At 48.5% G+C, this 16,101-nt stretch overlaps 1 protein-coding gene across 4 annotated transcripts; it reads left to right on the top strand.

Annotated features, from left to right (window-relative positions):
* The first annotated feature begins 6,356 nt into the window (after positions 1-6,356).
* CIMAP3 (ciliary microtubule associated protein 3) lies at positions 6,357-15,700 on the top strand. 4 transcript variants are annotated; one of them, XM_089336997.1, is made up of 6 exons: positions 6,357-6,494; positions 11,516-11,655; positions 12,174-12,272; positions 13,261-13,391; positions 13,902-14,019; positions 15,461-15,700. In XM_089336997.1, the coding sequence occupies exons 3-6, from the start codon at positions 12,264-12,266 to the stop codon at positions 15,527-15,529; spliced, it is 327 nt and encodes a 108-aa protein (XP_089193123.1). In that variant the 5' UTR covers positions 6,357-6,494; positions 11,516-11,655; positions 12,174-12,263; the 3' UTR covers positions 15,530-15,700. The 4 variants fall into 4 exon arrangements, with proteins under 4 accessions (XP_089193123.1, XP_051712122.2, XP_002715824.2 ...); XM_051856162.3 differs by having other exon boundaries at positions 6,472-6,604; XM_002715778.5 differs by lacking the exon at positions 6,357-6,494 and adding an exon at positions 10,313-11,326.
* The last annotated feature ends 401 nt before the right edge of the window (positions 15,701-16,101 follow it).

The raw sequence follows: 16,101 nt of genomic DNA, 5'->3' as shown, positions 1-16,101 counted from the left end.
CCCATGTATGTAAATATATGCGTGTGTCTCTCCAGTGGGGTGAACATTGCCTCTGTGTTGCAGTGTGAAGAAACTGAGACCTTGAGAGGATGTATTACTGTCCCAGGATCATGTAGCCAGTAAGTACTAGAGCTAAAGCTCAAAACTGAGCCTTTCTGGTTGCCTTCATGCCATAATGCGGCCTTGCAGAGAGCAAAGTCACAATGATGTGTAGGGAGACTGCCAGGGGGAGGCTGTTGCTTAGCAGCCAGTCTTAGTTACACCCTTCATTTTCTTTCTTGGTGAAGGTCTCCACATAGGAGAGGGGCAGCCATGGAGACGCAACACTGAGAGCACCGGGGTATTGAGAGTCCCTCAGGGCAACTTCTTGCCCAGCATTTCTCAGAAACCACAAAGTCCAGACCACCTGATCCATCTGGGAGGCTGAGCGCTAACAGATTCATGAGCAGGCAGCCGTACGACTGGGACTTCACTGGTAATCACAGCCTTGAGTTCTAGTGCCTGCACAAATACTCTTCCCTTCAGGGTCCGGTGAACTGCAAGAGGTGGGGTATGCCGTGCGTGACAAGGACCCTGATGAGAGGATGCTGGAGTTTATCAAATGCCTTTTCTCACTTTCACCAAGATAACCAGATAGCCTGTATCCATCATTGTGCTGATGTAGTGCATCAAGTTTATTGGTTTGCATTTGTTGAGTCATCCTTGCACCCCTGGGATGAATTCCACTTGATCTTCATGAGCAAAATGTTAATATGGTGCTGAGTTCAGTTTGCCAGTATTTTGTTGATTTTTTTTTTCATCTAGATTCATCAGGGATATTGACCTGTAACAGTCTCTATTACTCTATCCTTTTCTGGTATCACTGCAATGTTGGCCTCAAAGTATGAGTTTGGAAGAATTCCCACCTCTTCTATTCTTTGGAATAATTTAAGAAGAAGTGGGCCGGCGCCGCGGCTCACTAGGCTAATCCTCCGCCTGTGGCACCGGCACACGGGGTTCTAGTCCCGGTTGGGGCGCCGGATTCTGTCCCGGTTGCCCCTCTTCCAGGCCAGCTCTCTGCTGTGGCCTGGGAGTGCAGTGGAGGCTGGCCCAGGTGCTTGGGCCCTGCACCCCATGGGAGACCAGGAAAAGCACCTGGCTTGTGGCTTCGGATCAGCGTGGTGCGCTGGCTGCGGCGGCCATTGGGGGGTGAACCAACGGCAAAGGAAGACCTTTCTCTCTCTCTCACTGTCCACTCTGCCTGTCAAAAAAAAAAAGAATTGGTGTTCATTTTTCTTTAAATTTTTGGTAGAATTCAGTGGTGCAGTCATCTGGCCTCCGGATTTTCTTTGATGGAAGACTTTCAACTACCTATTCAATCTCACTGTTTAATATTGTGTGCTTAGATATTCTGCTTTTTCATAATTCAATCTTGGTAAGGTATATGTATCTAGAATCTGCCCATTTCTTCTAGGTTATCCAATTTTTTCCCAAATAGTTGTTCCTAATAATCTCAAAAATCCTTTTTAAAAAAAAAAGATTATTTATTTGAAAGTCAGAGTTACACAGAGACAGAAGGAGAGATGGGGGGGTGTCTTCCATCCCCTGGGTCACTCCCCAATTGGCCACAACAGCCAGAGCTGTGCCACTCCGAAGCTAGGGGCCAGGAACTTCTCCAGGTCTCCCAAGTGGGTACTGGGGCCCAAAGACTTGGGCCATTTTCCATTGCTTTCCCAGGCCATAGCAGAGAGCTAGATCAGAAGTGGAGCAGCCAGGTGTCATACTGGTGCCCATATGGGATGCTGGCACTGTAGGCAGCGGCTTTACCTGCTATGCCACAGCGCTGGCCCCAAAAGTAGACTGTTAATGTCCCATTCTATTTTAGTACTGGAACCTATATCTCCCTTCAGAGTTATTAATATTTGCTTTATGAATTTGAGTGCTCCAATATTTGATTCACATATAATTACAACTGTTATTTCTTCTTGCTGGATTGAATATTTTATCATTATATAGTAACCTTCTTTGTCTCTCTTTATTGCTTTTGATTTAAAATCAACTTGTCTTATAGAAGTATGGCTACTCCTGCTTTCTTTTGGGGTATCTTCACAAGAGATATTTTATTCCCCCTTTCACTTTTATTCTATCTGTGTCCTTAGAGGTGAGGTGAGTTTCTTATAAATAACATATTATGGGATCTTTTTAAAAATCTTTAATAATTTATATTATCCAAAAGTTTGCTTCCATTAAAAAAACAGAGTCAAAATGTTAATGGAATTACTAAATGGTACAAATATTGGTTTTAGCACAAATAAAGTATTTAGATCTGAAGTCATATTGTAAGATTTATTACTAGCCAGTGCTGTGGCTCACAAGGCTAATCCTCTGCCTTGTGGCGCCAGCACACCGGGTTCTAGTCCCGGTTGGGGCGCCAGATTCTGTCCCGGTTGCCCCTCTTCCAGGCCAGCTCTCTGCTGTGGCCAGGGAGTTCAGTGGAGGATGGCCCAAATCCTTGGGCCCTGCACCAGCATGGGAGACTAGGAGAATCACCTGGCTCCTGCCATTGGATCAGCACGGTGCGCCGGCCGCGGCGGCCATTGGAGGGTGAACCAACGGCAAAGGAAGACCTTTCTCTCTGTCTCTCTCTCTCACTGTCCACTCTGCCTGGCAAAAAAAAAAAAAAAAAAAAAAAAAAAGATTTATTACTTACATTTTTTAAGATTTTATTTATTGATTTGAGAAGCAGAATTACAGAGAGAGAGAGAGATAAACAGAAGAAGGTCTTCCATCCACTGGTCAACTCGCCAGATGGCTGCAATGGCTGGGCTGATCCAAAGCCAGGAGACAGGAGCTTCTTCCAGGTCTCCCACACAAGTGCAGGGGCCCAAGGACTTGGGCCATCCTCTACCATTTCTCAGGCCATAGCAGAGAGCTGGATCAGAAGAGGAACAGCTGGGACTAAAACCGGTGCCCATATGGATGCCAGTGCCACAGGCAAAGGCTTAGCCCACTACACCACAGTGCTGGCCCCAGTACTCTTTCTTTAAAAAAAAAAATTTTTTTTGCTGGGGCCGGTGCTGTGGCTCACTTGGTTAATCCTCCGCCTGCAGTGCCGGCATCCCATATGGGCACCAGGTTCTAGTCCCAGTTGCTCCTCTTCCAGTCTAGCTCTCTGCTGTGGCCCAGGAGGGCATTGGAGGATGGACCAAGTGCTTGGGCTCTGCACCCCATGGGAGACCAGGAGGAGGCACCTGGCTCCTGGCTTCAGAACGGCACAGCACTGGCTGTGACAGCCACTTGGGGAGTGAACCAATAGAGGGAAGACCTTTCTCTCTGTCTCTCTGTCTATAACTCTACCTGTCAAATAAAAAAAATTGTTTATTTGTTTGGATAGAGTTGCAGGGAGAGAGGGACACACACACACACACACACACAGAGATCTTCCATCTGCTGGTTCACTCTCCAGATGGCTGCAAGGACCAGGGCTGGGCCAAGCTGAATCCAGAAGCCAGGAGCATCTTCCAGGTCTTTCATGTAATGGCAGGGTTCCAAGCACTTGGGCAATCTTCTGCTGCTTTCCCCAAGCCATTAGCAGTGAACTGGATCAGAATTGGAACAGCAAGGACTCAAACCAGCACCCTATGGGATACTGGCCTTGCAGGCAGTGGCTTTACCCACTATGTCACAATGCTGGATCCAACCCCTACTATTTTATCTTAAATTTTTATTTAAGAGTAATTGTATATACTTATGGGTTGCAGTGGGACATTTGATACATGTATACAGTGTATGCTGATCAAAGAGTAATCAGTGTTCCTCTTCTTTACATTACTTTAGGATTGGAGGTTTGTGGCTTCTTCCTTCTATTTGTTCATCAGTTTATACTGGGCTGTTGTGAGCTGTGTGCTCTCCCTGCTATGCCATGAACACCAGGAGCTAATTCTTTCAACCCCGCTCTGATCTGGAATCCATTATCCAGCCTCCCCACATTCTCTCCAACCCCTCCCAGCCTGTTGTAATCCGAACTCTGTGTTCAGATTGTGTTCTTGGTTTTAGTTTCTATGTATGAGGAAGGACGTGCAGTATTTGTCTTTCTACGTCTGGCTCTTTCACTTAATATGATACCCTCCAGCTCCACTCTTTTTGGTTGCAAATGCCAGGATTTCATTCCTTTCTAGGTCTGAACAGTGCTCCTTTGTGTATACACACCACATTTTCTTTATCCAGTCATCTGGTGATGAGTACCTCGGTTGATTCCACGTCTTAGCCATTGTGAACAGTGCTGCTATGAACATGGCAGAGCAGAAACCTCTTGGACACAAGGATTTCATGTCTGTTGAATTTATACCCAATAGGATTGTTGGATTGTATGGCAGTTCTAGTTCTAGTTTAAAAAAAAAAAATTTATTTTTTATGGATACAGTGCTGTGGCATAGAAGGTTAAGCCTCCAACTGCAGCGCCAGAATCCCATATATGGGCACCGGTTTGAGTCCTGACTGCTCCACTTCCAGTCCAGCTCTCTGTTGATGACCTGGGAAAGCAGTAGAAGATGGCCCAAGTCCTTGAGCCCCTGCACCCACAAGGGAGACCCAGAAGAAGCTCCTGGCTCCTGGATTCAAATCAGCCCAGCTCCCGCAGTTGTGGCCATTTGGGGACTGAACCAATGGATGGAAGATCTCTCTCTCTCTCTCTCTGTCTCTCACTCTATTTGTTTGTAACTCTGCCTCTCAAATAAATAGATCAAAATATTTTTTTTTGACAGGCAGAGTGGACAGTGAGAGAGAGACAGAGAGAAAGGTCTTCCTTTTGCCGTTGGTTCACCCTCCAATGGCCGCCGCGGCCGGTGCGCTGCGGCCGGCGCACCGCGCTGATCCGATGGCAGGAGCCAGGTACTTATCCTGGTCTCCCATGCGGGTGCAAAGCCCAAGCACTTGGGCCATCCTCCACTGCACTCCCTGGCCACAGCAGAGAGCTGGCCTGGAAGAGGGGCAACCGGGACAGAATCCGGCGCCCCAACCGGGACTAGAACCCGGTGTGCCGGCGCCGCAAGGTGGAGGATTAGCCTAGTGAGCCGCGGCACCGGCCCAGATCAAAATATTTTTTAAAAAGAGCTATTTCTATTTACTTGAAAGGCGGAGTTACAAAGAGAAGGAGGGAGAAAGAGAAAGCGAGTGAGAGAGATCTATCCACTAGTTCACTCCCAAAAATGGCCATAATGCCCAGGGCTGGGCCAGGCCAAAGTCAAGAGCCAGGAGCTTCTTCTGGGTCTCTCATATGAGCACAGGGCCCAAGCTCCTGTGCTATCTCCCGCTGCCTTCCCAGGTGCATTAGCAGGGAGCTGGATTGGAAGTAGAGCAGCAAGAACTCCAACCGGCGCCTATATGGGATGCCAGCATTGTAGGCAGAGACTTAACCTGCTACACCACAACACCAGCCCCTATTTCTAGTTTTTAAAGAAATCTCTTGGCTGTTTTCCACTGTGGTTGTGCTAATTTATATTCCCATCAACCATGTATAAGTCTTCTTGCCAGAATTTGTTACTTTCTGTATTTCACTTATTTATTTATTTATTTGAGAGGTAGAGTTACAGACAGTGAGAGGGAGAGACACAGAGAAAGGTCTTCCATCCGCTGGTTCACTCCCCAAATGGCCACAACAGCTAGAGCTGCACAGATCCAAAGCCAGGAGCCAAGAGCTTCTTCCAGGTCTTCCACATGGGTGCAAGGATCCAAGGACTTGGGTCATCTTCTACTGCTTTGCCAGGCCATGGCAAAGAGCTGGATTAGAAGTGGAGCAGCCGGGTCTTGAACCAGTGCCCATATGGGATGTCAGCACTGCAGACGATGGCCTTACCCACTACACCACAGCACCAGCCCCCATGTTATAGATATTAAAATCCTTTGTCAGATAAGTAACTTGCAAATATTTTCTCTCATTTCTCCAGTGTCTCATCACTCTGATTTCTCCCTTTGCAGAAGCTTATGAGTTTAACACAATCTTGTTTGTCTATTTTTGTATATAGAGAGGTAGAAATCTACTTTCATTCTTCTACATATGTATATCCAGTTTTGTCAGAACCATTTATTGGGGCCAGCACCATGGTGGAGTGAGAAGGCCATGCCAAAGTGGCCACTGGCAAGCGAGCGTCAGTTACTCAGGAATGGCTTTGAAACCCACCTGGCAATGGAGCCTGCCTGGCAACAGGCTGTGATTGGATGGATTTGAAACTGCCTGGCAGCAGGCTGTGATTGGATGGCTTTTTAAACTGCCTGGCAACAGGCTGTGATTGGTTGGGGCATAGACCGCCCCTTGACCAGATTGGCTGCTCTTGGCTATATAAGATGTAGTTTCAACTGAAATAAACGAGTCTGCCAGTTGCTCGCCTCAAGCCTGCTTTCACCTGACTCCCGGGGTCTGTGTGGTGACTCCTCGCCTCTTGCCCCCACCATGCTGTTCCTCTCAGAAACGAATCCACTGCAACACTGTTGAGAAATCAACAGCAACAGTGGAGTGGGTAAAGCCTCCAGCCAGGGCTGGGCCTATCTGAAACCAGGAGCTTCTCCTGGATCTCCTACATGGGTGCAGGGGCCCAAATACTTGGGCTATCTTCCACTACTTTCCCTGGTGCGTTATCAGGGATCTGGATTTGAAGTGGGGAAGCAGGGTCTTGAACCAACACCTACATGGGATGTTGGCACTGCTGGCAGCGGCTTAACCCTCTATGCCCCAGCACCGGCCCAAGCATATCATTATTAATTATTGCTTGACAAAACAGTGGTTAAGAATGTTATGCTACTATAGTTTTAATGATCAAGGATTACTTTAAAATTCACTGTACACAGGCAAAATGTTCATCTTTCCATTTGGCCATTGTTTATAGTTCTTGCCAATATTCCTGCTACACTAAGATCTTTTTGTTTTTACCTGTTGAACTCTATTTGGTGGAGAATTAAGCCTCCCCCTTTAAAGATTTTATTTATTTACTTGAGAAGTAGAGTTACAGACAGTGAAAGGGAGAGACAGAGAGAGGTCTTCCATCTGCTGGTTCACTCCTCAAATAGTACAATGGCCAAAGCTGGGCCTATCTGAAACCAGCAGCCAAGAGCTTCTTCTGGGTCTCCCATACGGGTGCAGGGGCCCAAGGACTTGGGCCATCTTCCACTGCCTGGAGGCCATAGCAAAGAGCTGGATCAGAAGAGGAGGAGCTGGACCCAGAACCAGCGCCTATATGGGGATGCCTGCATCACAAAGGTGGAGGATTAACCTACTGCGTCACAGTGCCAGCCCCAGAATTCAGCCCTGGACAGTAATGTTAATTAAAAATATATTATCTCTGGGGCCAAAGCTGTATCGTACTGGGTTAAGCTGATGCCTACAGTGTCAACATCCCATATGGGCACCTGTTCAAATCCCAGCTGCTCCACTTCCAACCCAGTTCCCTGTTAATGTACCTGGGAAAGCAGTGGAAGATGGCCCAAGTCCTTGGGCCCCTGCACCAACATGAGAGACCTGGAAGAAGCCCCAGGCTCCTGGGTTCGGACTGGCCCAGCTCCAGCTATCACAGCCATGTGGGGAGTGAAGCAGCGAATGGCAGATATCTACAGCCCCAGAGCTGTAGTGCATGAAGAAAAACTTTCCCAGGTCCCATACAGAAGGTGCAGGTCATGCTTGGGATTATGCACCAGCTGCCGTGGGCCTGCAGAAACAGAATGGAGACAGAGTCATCCCCATGCCTCACAGGGCAAGCATAGGTGATCACAGGACTCACAGAGCTCATGCTCACTGTCCCAGAGCTGCGGGATGCGGTGGAGACCTGGCCCAGGTCCTACATGTCACATGCAGGTTATGCTAGGGATTCTGCTCTAGCCAGCACGGGTCTGCAGCAGTGAAGGCAGACAGGGTCCTCTCCAGGTCCCATAGAGTGAACGTGGGTTTCTGTGGAGTATAGCTTCAGCAGTCCCAGTCCCAGTCCCAGAGCAGCAGGACGTGAAGGCAACCCAGGGGTTGTTCTCAGGTTACACTTGGGATTGTGCACTAGTGGGTGGAAGCCTGGGTCAGTGGAAAGTAGATAGGGCCTTCACCAGCCCCAAAAGTTGAGCACAGGTACCCCTGGGATGTAGAAAACAGTTACAGACTCAAAACTGCAGGAGGCAGAGAGTACTTGCCCAAGTCCCAGGTGGTGACCGCAGGTTATACTGGTGATGGTGCACTAGCAGGCACAGGCCTGGGGCAGACAGGGCCTTTCCTAGACATGGGGAAGCACAGGTGTCGCTGGGGCTACCAGACCCAACACTCAGGGTCCCAGAGCTGCAGGATGCAGTGTCTGTCCTTACCCAGGTCTCACAGGCCAAGTGCAGGCTGTGCTACGGATTGTGGACTTGCAGCCACATGCCTGAGGCAGAGAGGGCTCTCCAGGTCCCACCAGCTGCAGGAGTTAACTGTTGTTGCACCAACAGCCACCGTCCCAGAGCTGTAGGACACAGAAGGGTCTGCCCCCAGTTCCCTCAGGACATGCAGCGCTGGGTGCTGAGGCTTTTGCCCTAGCCACCCACATCCTGTGCTAAGAGACACAGCAGGGAACTTCCTCAGGTCTGGTCCTCTGGGCCTGTGTATTTTCTGCTGCTACTGACACTAAACCCCATGAAGCAGAGGGGAAGTCCATAGATCACAAAGAGGGAATACGTTTGGCTCTGGGTTTTACGTCCAGAACCTCTTCAACTGCAGGATGCAGAGGAGCCTGGTCTCTGTCTATGAGGTGCACTGGTCCTAAGGATGGGAGCCTTTTGGTGACAATGGGGCTGCCGCTGTCCCCTAATACAGAATAGAGTCTAGCAGCGACAGTGCTGCAGCAGCAGAGGTCAGGGACTTTGGATGTGGGATGAGGCAATGTGGGCTCCTCTTTTGGAGAAAAGCGGTCACTTAGACCCCAGCCAGCTTTATGGTCTGGACTGTGGAATTCTGTAGATGGGGCTCCTGGCTTGCAGCAGAGGTCGGGGTCGCAGATTTTTCTGCTTTCTTTTTCCCAAGGAAGATGGAGTCTGAGGTTTTGTTTTTTATCAACTCATTCTATGTCATTTAACTGGGGAATTTATTCCACTTACATTTAAGGTATTTATTGATAGGTAAGGTCTTCCTATTGTCATTTTGATATTTGTTTTCTACTTTAATTGTAGTTCCTTTCATTCTTTATTTCTCCTTCTTACAATATTCCTTTATGGTTAAGGAATTTTTTCTAATCATATATTTTAATTCTTTGCTTGATGTTTCTAATAAATATATTATAGATTTTTTTCATTTGTGATTACTATGAGGCTTACAAAAACATAGTCTGATTATAATACACTATTTTGAAGTGACAGCAACTTGGTGTTGACTATAAACATTGGAAAAGTAGCAAACAAGGAGGTGAATGCAAACTTAAAAACTCTACATTTGTCCCACTTTTTCTGTTTCTATGATGCCTGTCTCTTAACATTTTAGCCTAATCACCTTTTTTAAAATTCACTTATTATTTGAAAGGCAGAGTTACAGAGAGAGGGGAGGAGAGGCAGAGAGAGAGAGTGAACCATCTGCTGGTTCGCTCCTTAAATGGCCGCAATGGCCAGGACTGGGCCAGGCTGAAGCCAGGAGCTAGGATCTTCTTCTGGGTCTCCCATGTAAGTGCAGGGGCCCAAGGATTTGGGTCTTCTGTTGCTTTCCCAGGTGCATTAGCAGGGAGCTGAATCGGAAGTGGGGCAGCCAGGACAAAAATTGGCACCCATATGGGATGCCAGCATTGCAGGCAGCAGCCTAACCTGCTACACCACAATGCCAGCCCCATAATTACCATTTTAATGGTTTTATTTCTTAGTCTTCATACTAAAGAGATGAATTGTTTATGTATCATGTTTACAATATTAGAGTATTTACAGTATTAGAGTATCTTTACCTGCATAGGGGCTGGCGCTGTGGCGCAGTGGGTTAAAGCCCTGACCTAAAGTGCCGGCATCCCATATGGGCGCTGGTTTGAGACCCTGCTGCTCCTCTTCCGATCCAGCTCTCTGTTATGGCCTGGGAAAGCAGTAGAAGATGGCCCGGTCCTTGCCCCCTGAACCCGTGTGGGAGACCTGGAAGAAGCTCCTGGCTCCTGGCTCCTGGCTCTTGGCTTCAGATCAGCGCAGCTCTGGCCGTTGCGGCCATCTGGGGAGTGAACCAGCAGATGGACGACCTCTCTCTGCCTCTACTTCTCTTTGTAACTCTTTCAAATAAATAAAATAAATCTTAAAAAAAATTTTACCTGTATAGTTACTATTACCACTAAGATTTCTATTTTCTGTTTTTTCTTCTTACTCACTAGCATCTCTTTGTTTCATCCTGAAGAATTTCCTTTAGCAATGCTTGTAAGCTAGGTCTGGTGGTGAGAAATTCTCTCAGCTTTAGTTTATACAGGAATGTCCTCATCTCTCCCTCATGTCTGAATGATAGCTTTCCTGGGTAGAGTTTCCTTGCCTGGCAATATTTTTTTTTCCTTCAGTACTCTGAAAATCTTCCTGCTGCTGGTTCACTCCCCCAGACAGCTGCAGCTGCCAGGGCTGGGCCAGGCGGAAGCCAGGAGCCAGGAACTCCATCCGGGTCTCTGAACTGTTCTCTTGGGTTAGGATACAAGTGCTCGCCAAGGGTTAAATGCTATCTGCAGTGATAATTTCTTGTTGCTGCCAACCACCAAGGACCAGGCACCAAAGTATTTAAATCCGGTTATCTTCATCCTCTCAACAACGTCTAAACAAGCGTTAGCACTCCCGATGTGGAGAAGAGGAAGCGGATTCAAGCTTTAAGTGCCTGCCCAAGACTTCAAAACTAGAAGCGCTTTTATGATCAGACAGCACTCGCTTCTGCGGTTCCGCTCAGGGGCTCAGGTGCTGTTAAAGCCTCGTTCCCCACCACCTCCATCCAACATGGGGCAGAAGGGGGCAACCAGAGCCGGCTTGAGGAAAAGCAAAAATGGGTGCAGGAGAGGTCCCGCACGGAAGGGGCGGTGGGCTTGGCTCCGCCCCTGACCGCTGCCCTGGGCACTGCGCCTGGGACCCAGTGTTACCCATGGGCCAACAGACCCCCTTCCCCCAGCCCTCAGCACCTGGCGCCTTCACCGCAGCTGCAGCGTCTTCCGTTTGCTCAGTCCCAGGGTCCCTGACTCCAGGGCGTTCGGATCCCACCGCCCACCCTAGCCCTCTCCTAGAGCTTGCGAATCCCGCGGGCCGCCCTCCGCTGCGCAGGCGCGCACCCCGCCTCCAGCTCGCGGCCCCCGTTCCCTCGGCAACGCGGTACACAGGTGCTCCCGGCGGCGCGCGATGTGCTTCGGCAAAGCTAGTGAGTCAGGAGCCGAGGCGGCCGAGGGCTGGGGACAAGGCCGGCGCAGCCTGAGCCCCCTGGGGGCATCGGTCTGGGTCTCGAAAGGAAGCCTTTGTAGGGATGCTGTCCTCCGCTCGGCGCCGGCGCGTCGCGGTAGAACCAGGTGCCTTCCCTCACTTGGCGCTTCTCCCCTTTCTCATCCTGCAGAAGCGGTGAATAACTACTCATTCGGAACATGTCAGCAGAGGAAGCTCTTTCCTCACCATCATCCCCCAAACCGGTTGGGGAACAAGTTTCTCCCACTTAGGGGCTCGCCTCACAGAGGGCCTGGATGTTACACAACGGATGTGAGTATTTACCCTCCCTCAGGTGGGGGGTCTCCATTCTCCAGTTATCAACGGAAACCCAAGTTTCCCGTAAGAAAAAGGAGGGGATTTGTGATGGGGTCCCAGCGCGAGAAAGCATCCTGGTCTGCAACCGGCTGGCCAAGCCAGTGCGAGGAGTGAAGGGCCGGCCGACCGTTGGCGCCATGTCCTAGCCCACTAAACTAGCCTTGCCACGGAGCGCGCCCTCCACCCCTCCCCGATGCGGCCTGTGAGCAGATGCCAGTTCCCCAGCCCCCACCCCATTAGTCTGACTCTCAGGCCACAGTAGAGTTAGGGCAGGACTGGCTCTGTGTGTGCGGCACGCTACTAGAAGGCTGGATTCAGAGAAATGTCACTCTACCTATCTAGCCACGTCCCGTGTAAAATTGCCCGTAAGGTCTTTGAAGGAGTGAAGACAAGAAAGAGCAAGCTCTCGCGGAGACGATTCCGGTGACTCTAATATCCTCTGTGTGTCCTTGTTTTTAATTAACCGCTCAAAGTGGTGTGGCTTGGCCTGCAGCCTATCCAAGATCCCGACCAGCACAAAAGGATATGCTTTTGGAGCCAGAACGGCCTTGAGGTTCCAGCCGATGGAGAAGGTAGTACCCTGGCTGTCAGTGTGATCCTTGTTGGGACGTGTATTTGTATTAGAGAATCTAGAAAAGCAGGCATTGGTGGCAAAAGCTATTAAGGGCCGGCGCCACAGCTCACTAGGCTAATCCTCCCCCTTGCGGCGCCGGCACACCAGGTTCTAGTCCCGGTCGGGGCGCCGGATTCTGTCCCGGTTGCCCCTCTTCCAGGCCAGCTCTCTGCTGTGGCCAGGGAGTGCAGTGGAGGACCTGCACCCCATGGGAGACCAGGAGAAGCACCTGGCTCCTGGCTTCCGATCAGCGCAGTGCACCTGCCGCAGCGGTCATTGGAGGATGAACCAATGGCAAAGGAAGACCTTTCTCTCTGTCTCTCTCTCTCACGGTCCACTCTGCCTGTAAAAAAAAAAAAAAAAAAAAAAAAAAAAGCTAAAAGCTATTAAGAAGCCTCTCCTCGAAGCTTGCGTGTGAGCACTACAGTTGTGTGTGTGACTGTACCAGGGAGAGTGGAAAACAGTTGAAGAAATTGTCCTAAGACAGGTGCTGAGAGACTCGGGGTTAAAATCCTGCGAGTTGTGTGAATGTAGATCAGACCATCATGTCAGTCACAAAAGAATTCCAACTTTTTCAAACTTCCGTGTGATTGGATTTCACGTTTGAAGTCCTGGGTGTAGAATCCGAGTCTCTTGTGGACATTTCCCTGACACTGAAGCTCCTGGATGTGGACCCTGGCTCTGAAAACCTGAGCGGGTCGGTGGCTGCAGCAGCTTGCCTTGGTTCATTAGTGCAGCCTGCTGCTGAGGCAGCTGAACCGCCCCATGTGTTGGTTTTCTATTACTAGAGCTCAAGGCGGCTGAACCTTGAACAAGAAAAGGAATCTTCTGCTTTTTATTTTAACCTGAAAGCCTTTAAAGTGCTCTCTCTCTTTGTGTGTGTGTATGTGTGTGTGTGTATGTGTGTGTGTGCACCCACATACTGATTTTTTTTCTCTTGGAAACAGGATATGAAGCATTATCCAGGCATGTACCAGAAAGTAGATATTCAGGATGGAAAATACAAACAAACTTTTGCTCCATTTAATGTCTTGATGCCTCGATTTAGGACCTTTTCAAAGGATCCTTCTTACCCGGGGTATGTCTCCTCTTTACTGGCATGTTCCAATAAACAAAGCGGTAGGAAAAGGAGTACATAAAGAGGGAACTACATCCAGACCATCTCAACTGAAAAAAGAAAAAACCAAAACTGCCCATCTTTAAAGATTTAACCTCTTGTCTCTCAGATCTCTGGCATTACAGCATTGTAGAATCATAATTGTTTGTTCAATAAATATTTGTGAATGTGCCAGACATTTGTGTTCAGTAAACACATCACACAGGCTCTTGATTCCTTGGGGTTTGCATTCCCAGATGAATGAGAAACAAATATCTAATAAAATATCAGTTGTGGTAAGTAAGGAGAATGACCTCAAGTTTATCGAACTGTGACACTTCTGAGAGTAAGTGGAGCCTCTTACTAATTATACCAGGAGAGTAGCCATTAGCTCTCTCTGAGGCACTTGTTTTCAGGACTGACTGTGGGAGTGAAGGCGTTGGCATGTGGTTACCAACCCATTGGGCATCATGTTCCCATTGTTGTTTCTAGCCCTGGTTCATACAACCCAGAGAAGAAGCCACCCCTCAAAGTTGCTTGGCCTATGCAATTTGGATCTCCAGACTGGGCTCAGGTGCCATGTCTACAGAAAAGAACCCTAAAAACTGAGGTAATCAGATTGGATTTCCGTAGAGCACTCTGTCTGGTACTTTCATGTATCTCAGGGATCCTTGACCAAGAGTCTGTGAATGAACTTGATGTAGTCCTTGGTCCTCTACCATTAAATGCACAATTTTGTTGTCTAACAATATGAGGATCTTTTTGGATAGTTAGACAATTTCATTCCATCTATAAAGCAATATATGACAGACTTAAGTCACATTTCTTATTTGACCCTCAAATAATCTTTTGTGTAGACCCAGAAGAAATATCCCTTGAAGAGAGGGAGGCACTGAGGCTTAGATGGATTAAGTAATCTGGGAAGGTTGTGCAGCTGGAATCCAGGTCTTGTGACTGCTACGGTAATACTCCTTCTGTCACACCACTTGAGTATTATGCCACCAGGGAGCTGTAGGACATTCTGGCTAACAGCATCGATTCTGGGAACAACATTGCCTGGGTTCAAATACTAGTTCTACTATTTCTTTGCTGTGTGATTTGGGGCAAGTCCTTGAATTTTTCTAGGCCTCGGTTTTCTTTTCTATAAGATGGTAATAATAATAGAATCAATGTGATGTTCTAAAGATTAACAATTGAGATAGTGTAGAGAAACATTTAACACCTGATAACATAATAATAAATATGCAATGTTAGCCTTTATGATTCCAGAAATACTTTTTCTCCTATTGGAACTTTGGATTAATATTTATAAATCCAAATATTTATTAAATATTTATTACAAATATTTATTAAATGCCTACTGTGTAGCCATCATGGGGTTGGAGCCTTTGGGTACCATTCAAGAATTAGACATATAATCCTTGTCATCAAGAAGCCTGCCAACTTCTTGCAGATTTACCAAGTAGCAAGTGAGTCCTAAAATGATCCATACCCTAGTAAGATGGTAAGTGGCAAGTGCACACACACATATTGAGAGAATCACTGAGGCTCAGTTGCTGTGGGATTAGGGTTCAGCTGGGCCACACAGCTATGGTGTGCAGTTCTGTTTTCCACAGCCAGAAAGACCAGAAGCAGAGGGTCCTATAAGAACCCGGAGTGAGGGCCGGCGCCGCGGCTCACTAGGCTAATCCTCTGCCTAGCGGCGCCGGCACACCGGGTTCTAGTCCCGGTCAGGGCGCCGGATTCTGTCCCGGTTGCCCCTCTTCCAGGCCAGCTCTCTGCTGTGGCCAGGGAGTGCAGTGGAGGATGGCCCAGGTGCTTGGGCCCTGCACCCCATGGGAGACCAGGAAAAGCACCTGGCTCCTGGCTCCTGCCATCGGATCAGCGCGGTGCGCCGGCCGCAGCGCGCCAGCCGCGGCGGCCATTGGAGGGTGAACCAACGGCAAAAGGAAGACCTTTCTCTCTGTCTCTCTCTCTCACTGTCCACTCTGCCTGTCAAAAAAAAAAAAAAAAAAAAGAACCCAGAGTGAGACAATATTCTTTCATTGCAGCTGTCCACAGACAAGGAATTCAGAAAGCATCGGAACCGTGTGGCCTACCTAAGCCTTTATTACAACTGAGAAGCGGTAACTACTTCACATCCTCCTCCTGATCACAGACTCTCCAGGAGGGGGGACGGAGCTGCTCTTCTCTCTGCATTACTGGAGCGCGCTTGTCTGCCAGCATGGGGCCCAGGGAGGGGCAAGGGGCTCATAACCACTGTACGTGAACATAAAGACTAGTTCAGAATATTGTGTCTCCATCGGCTGCTTTGTGCTGGTGTGTACCTATGTGGGTGGGTCTGGTGGGTGCTCAGTTGGGGGGTTTCGTTTTACTGACATATTTGAGGGTCCATGCCCTCTGACTGTGAGTCCCAGACGCTCACTTTATGTATTCTACCATCAGCCCTCATCAGAGACTTTTGGACTATACATATGAAGAGTTGCATGGGATTTAGGCATGCTGGATACAGTGGAAACTCTAAGGGAGGCCAGCACATTTATGTTTCAGGAACTCTTCCAAAGTTGCCTGAATTCCCTGGCTTGGAGTGGGAAGGTCCTGATTTGGTTGCCTTTTCCAGACTGACATCAAACTCAAACAAAAATTTCCTCTTTCCCATCCCATGATCTACTTAGTACGTCAGCCACCATGG

The sequence above is a fragment of the Oryctolagus cuniculus genome, chromosome 7 (genome assembly GCF_051225735.1).
Source record: "Oryctolagus cuniculus isolate XC-2025 breed Fujian yellow rabbit chromosome 7, ASM5122573v1, whole genome shotgun sequence".
NCBI lineage: Eukaryota > Metazoa > Chordata > Mammalia > Lagomorpha > Leporidae > Oryctolagus > Oryctolagus cuniculus.
The sequence above is the reverse complement of the archived record's forward strand: the minus strand, read 5'-3'. Positions and strand labels throughout refer to the sequence as shown.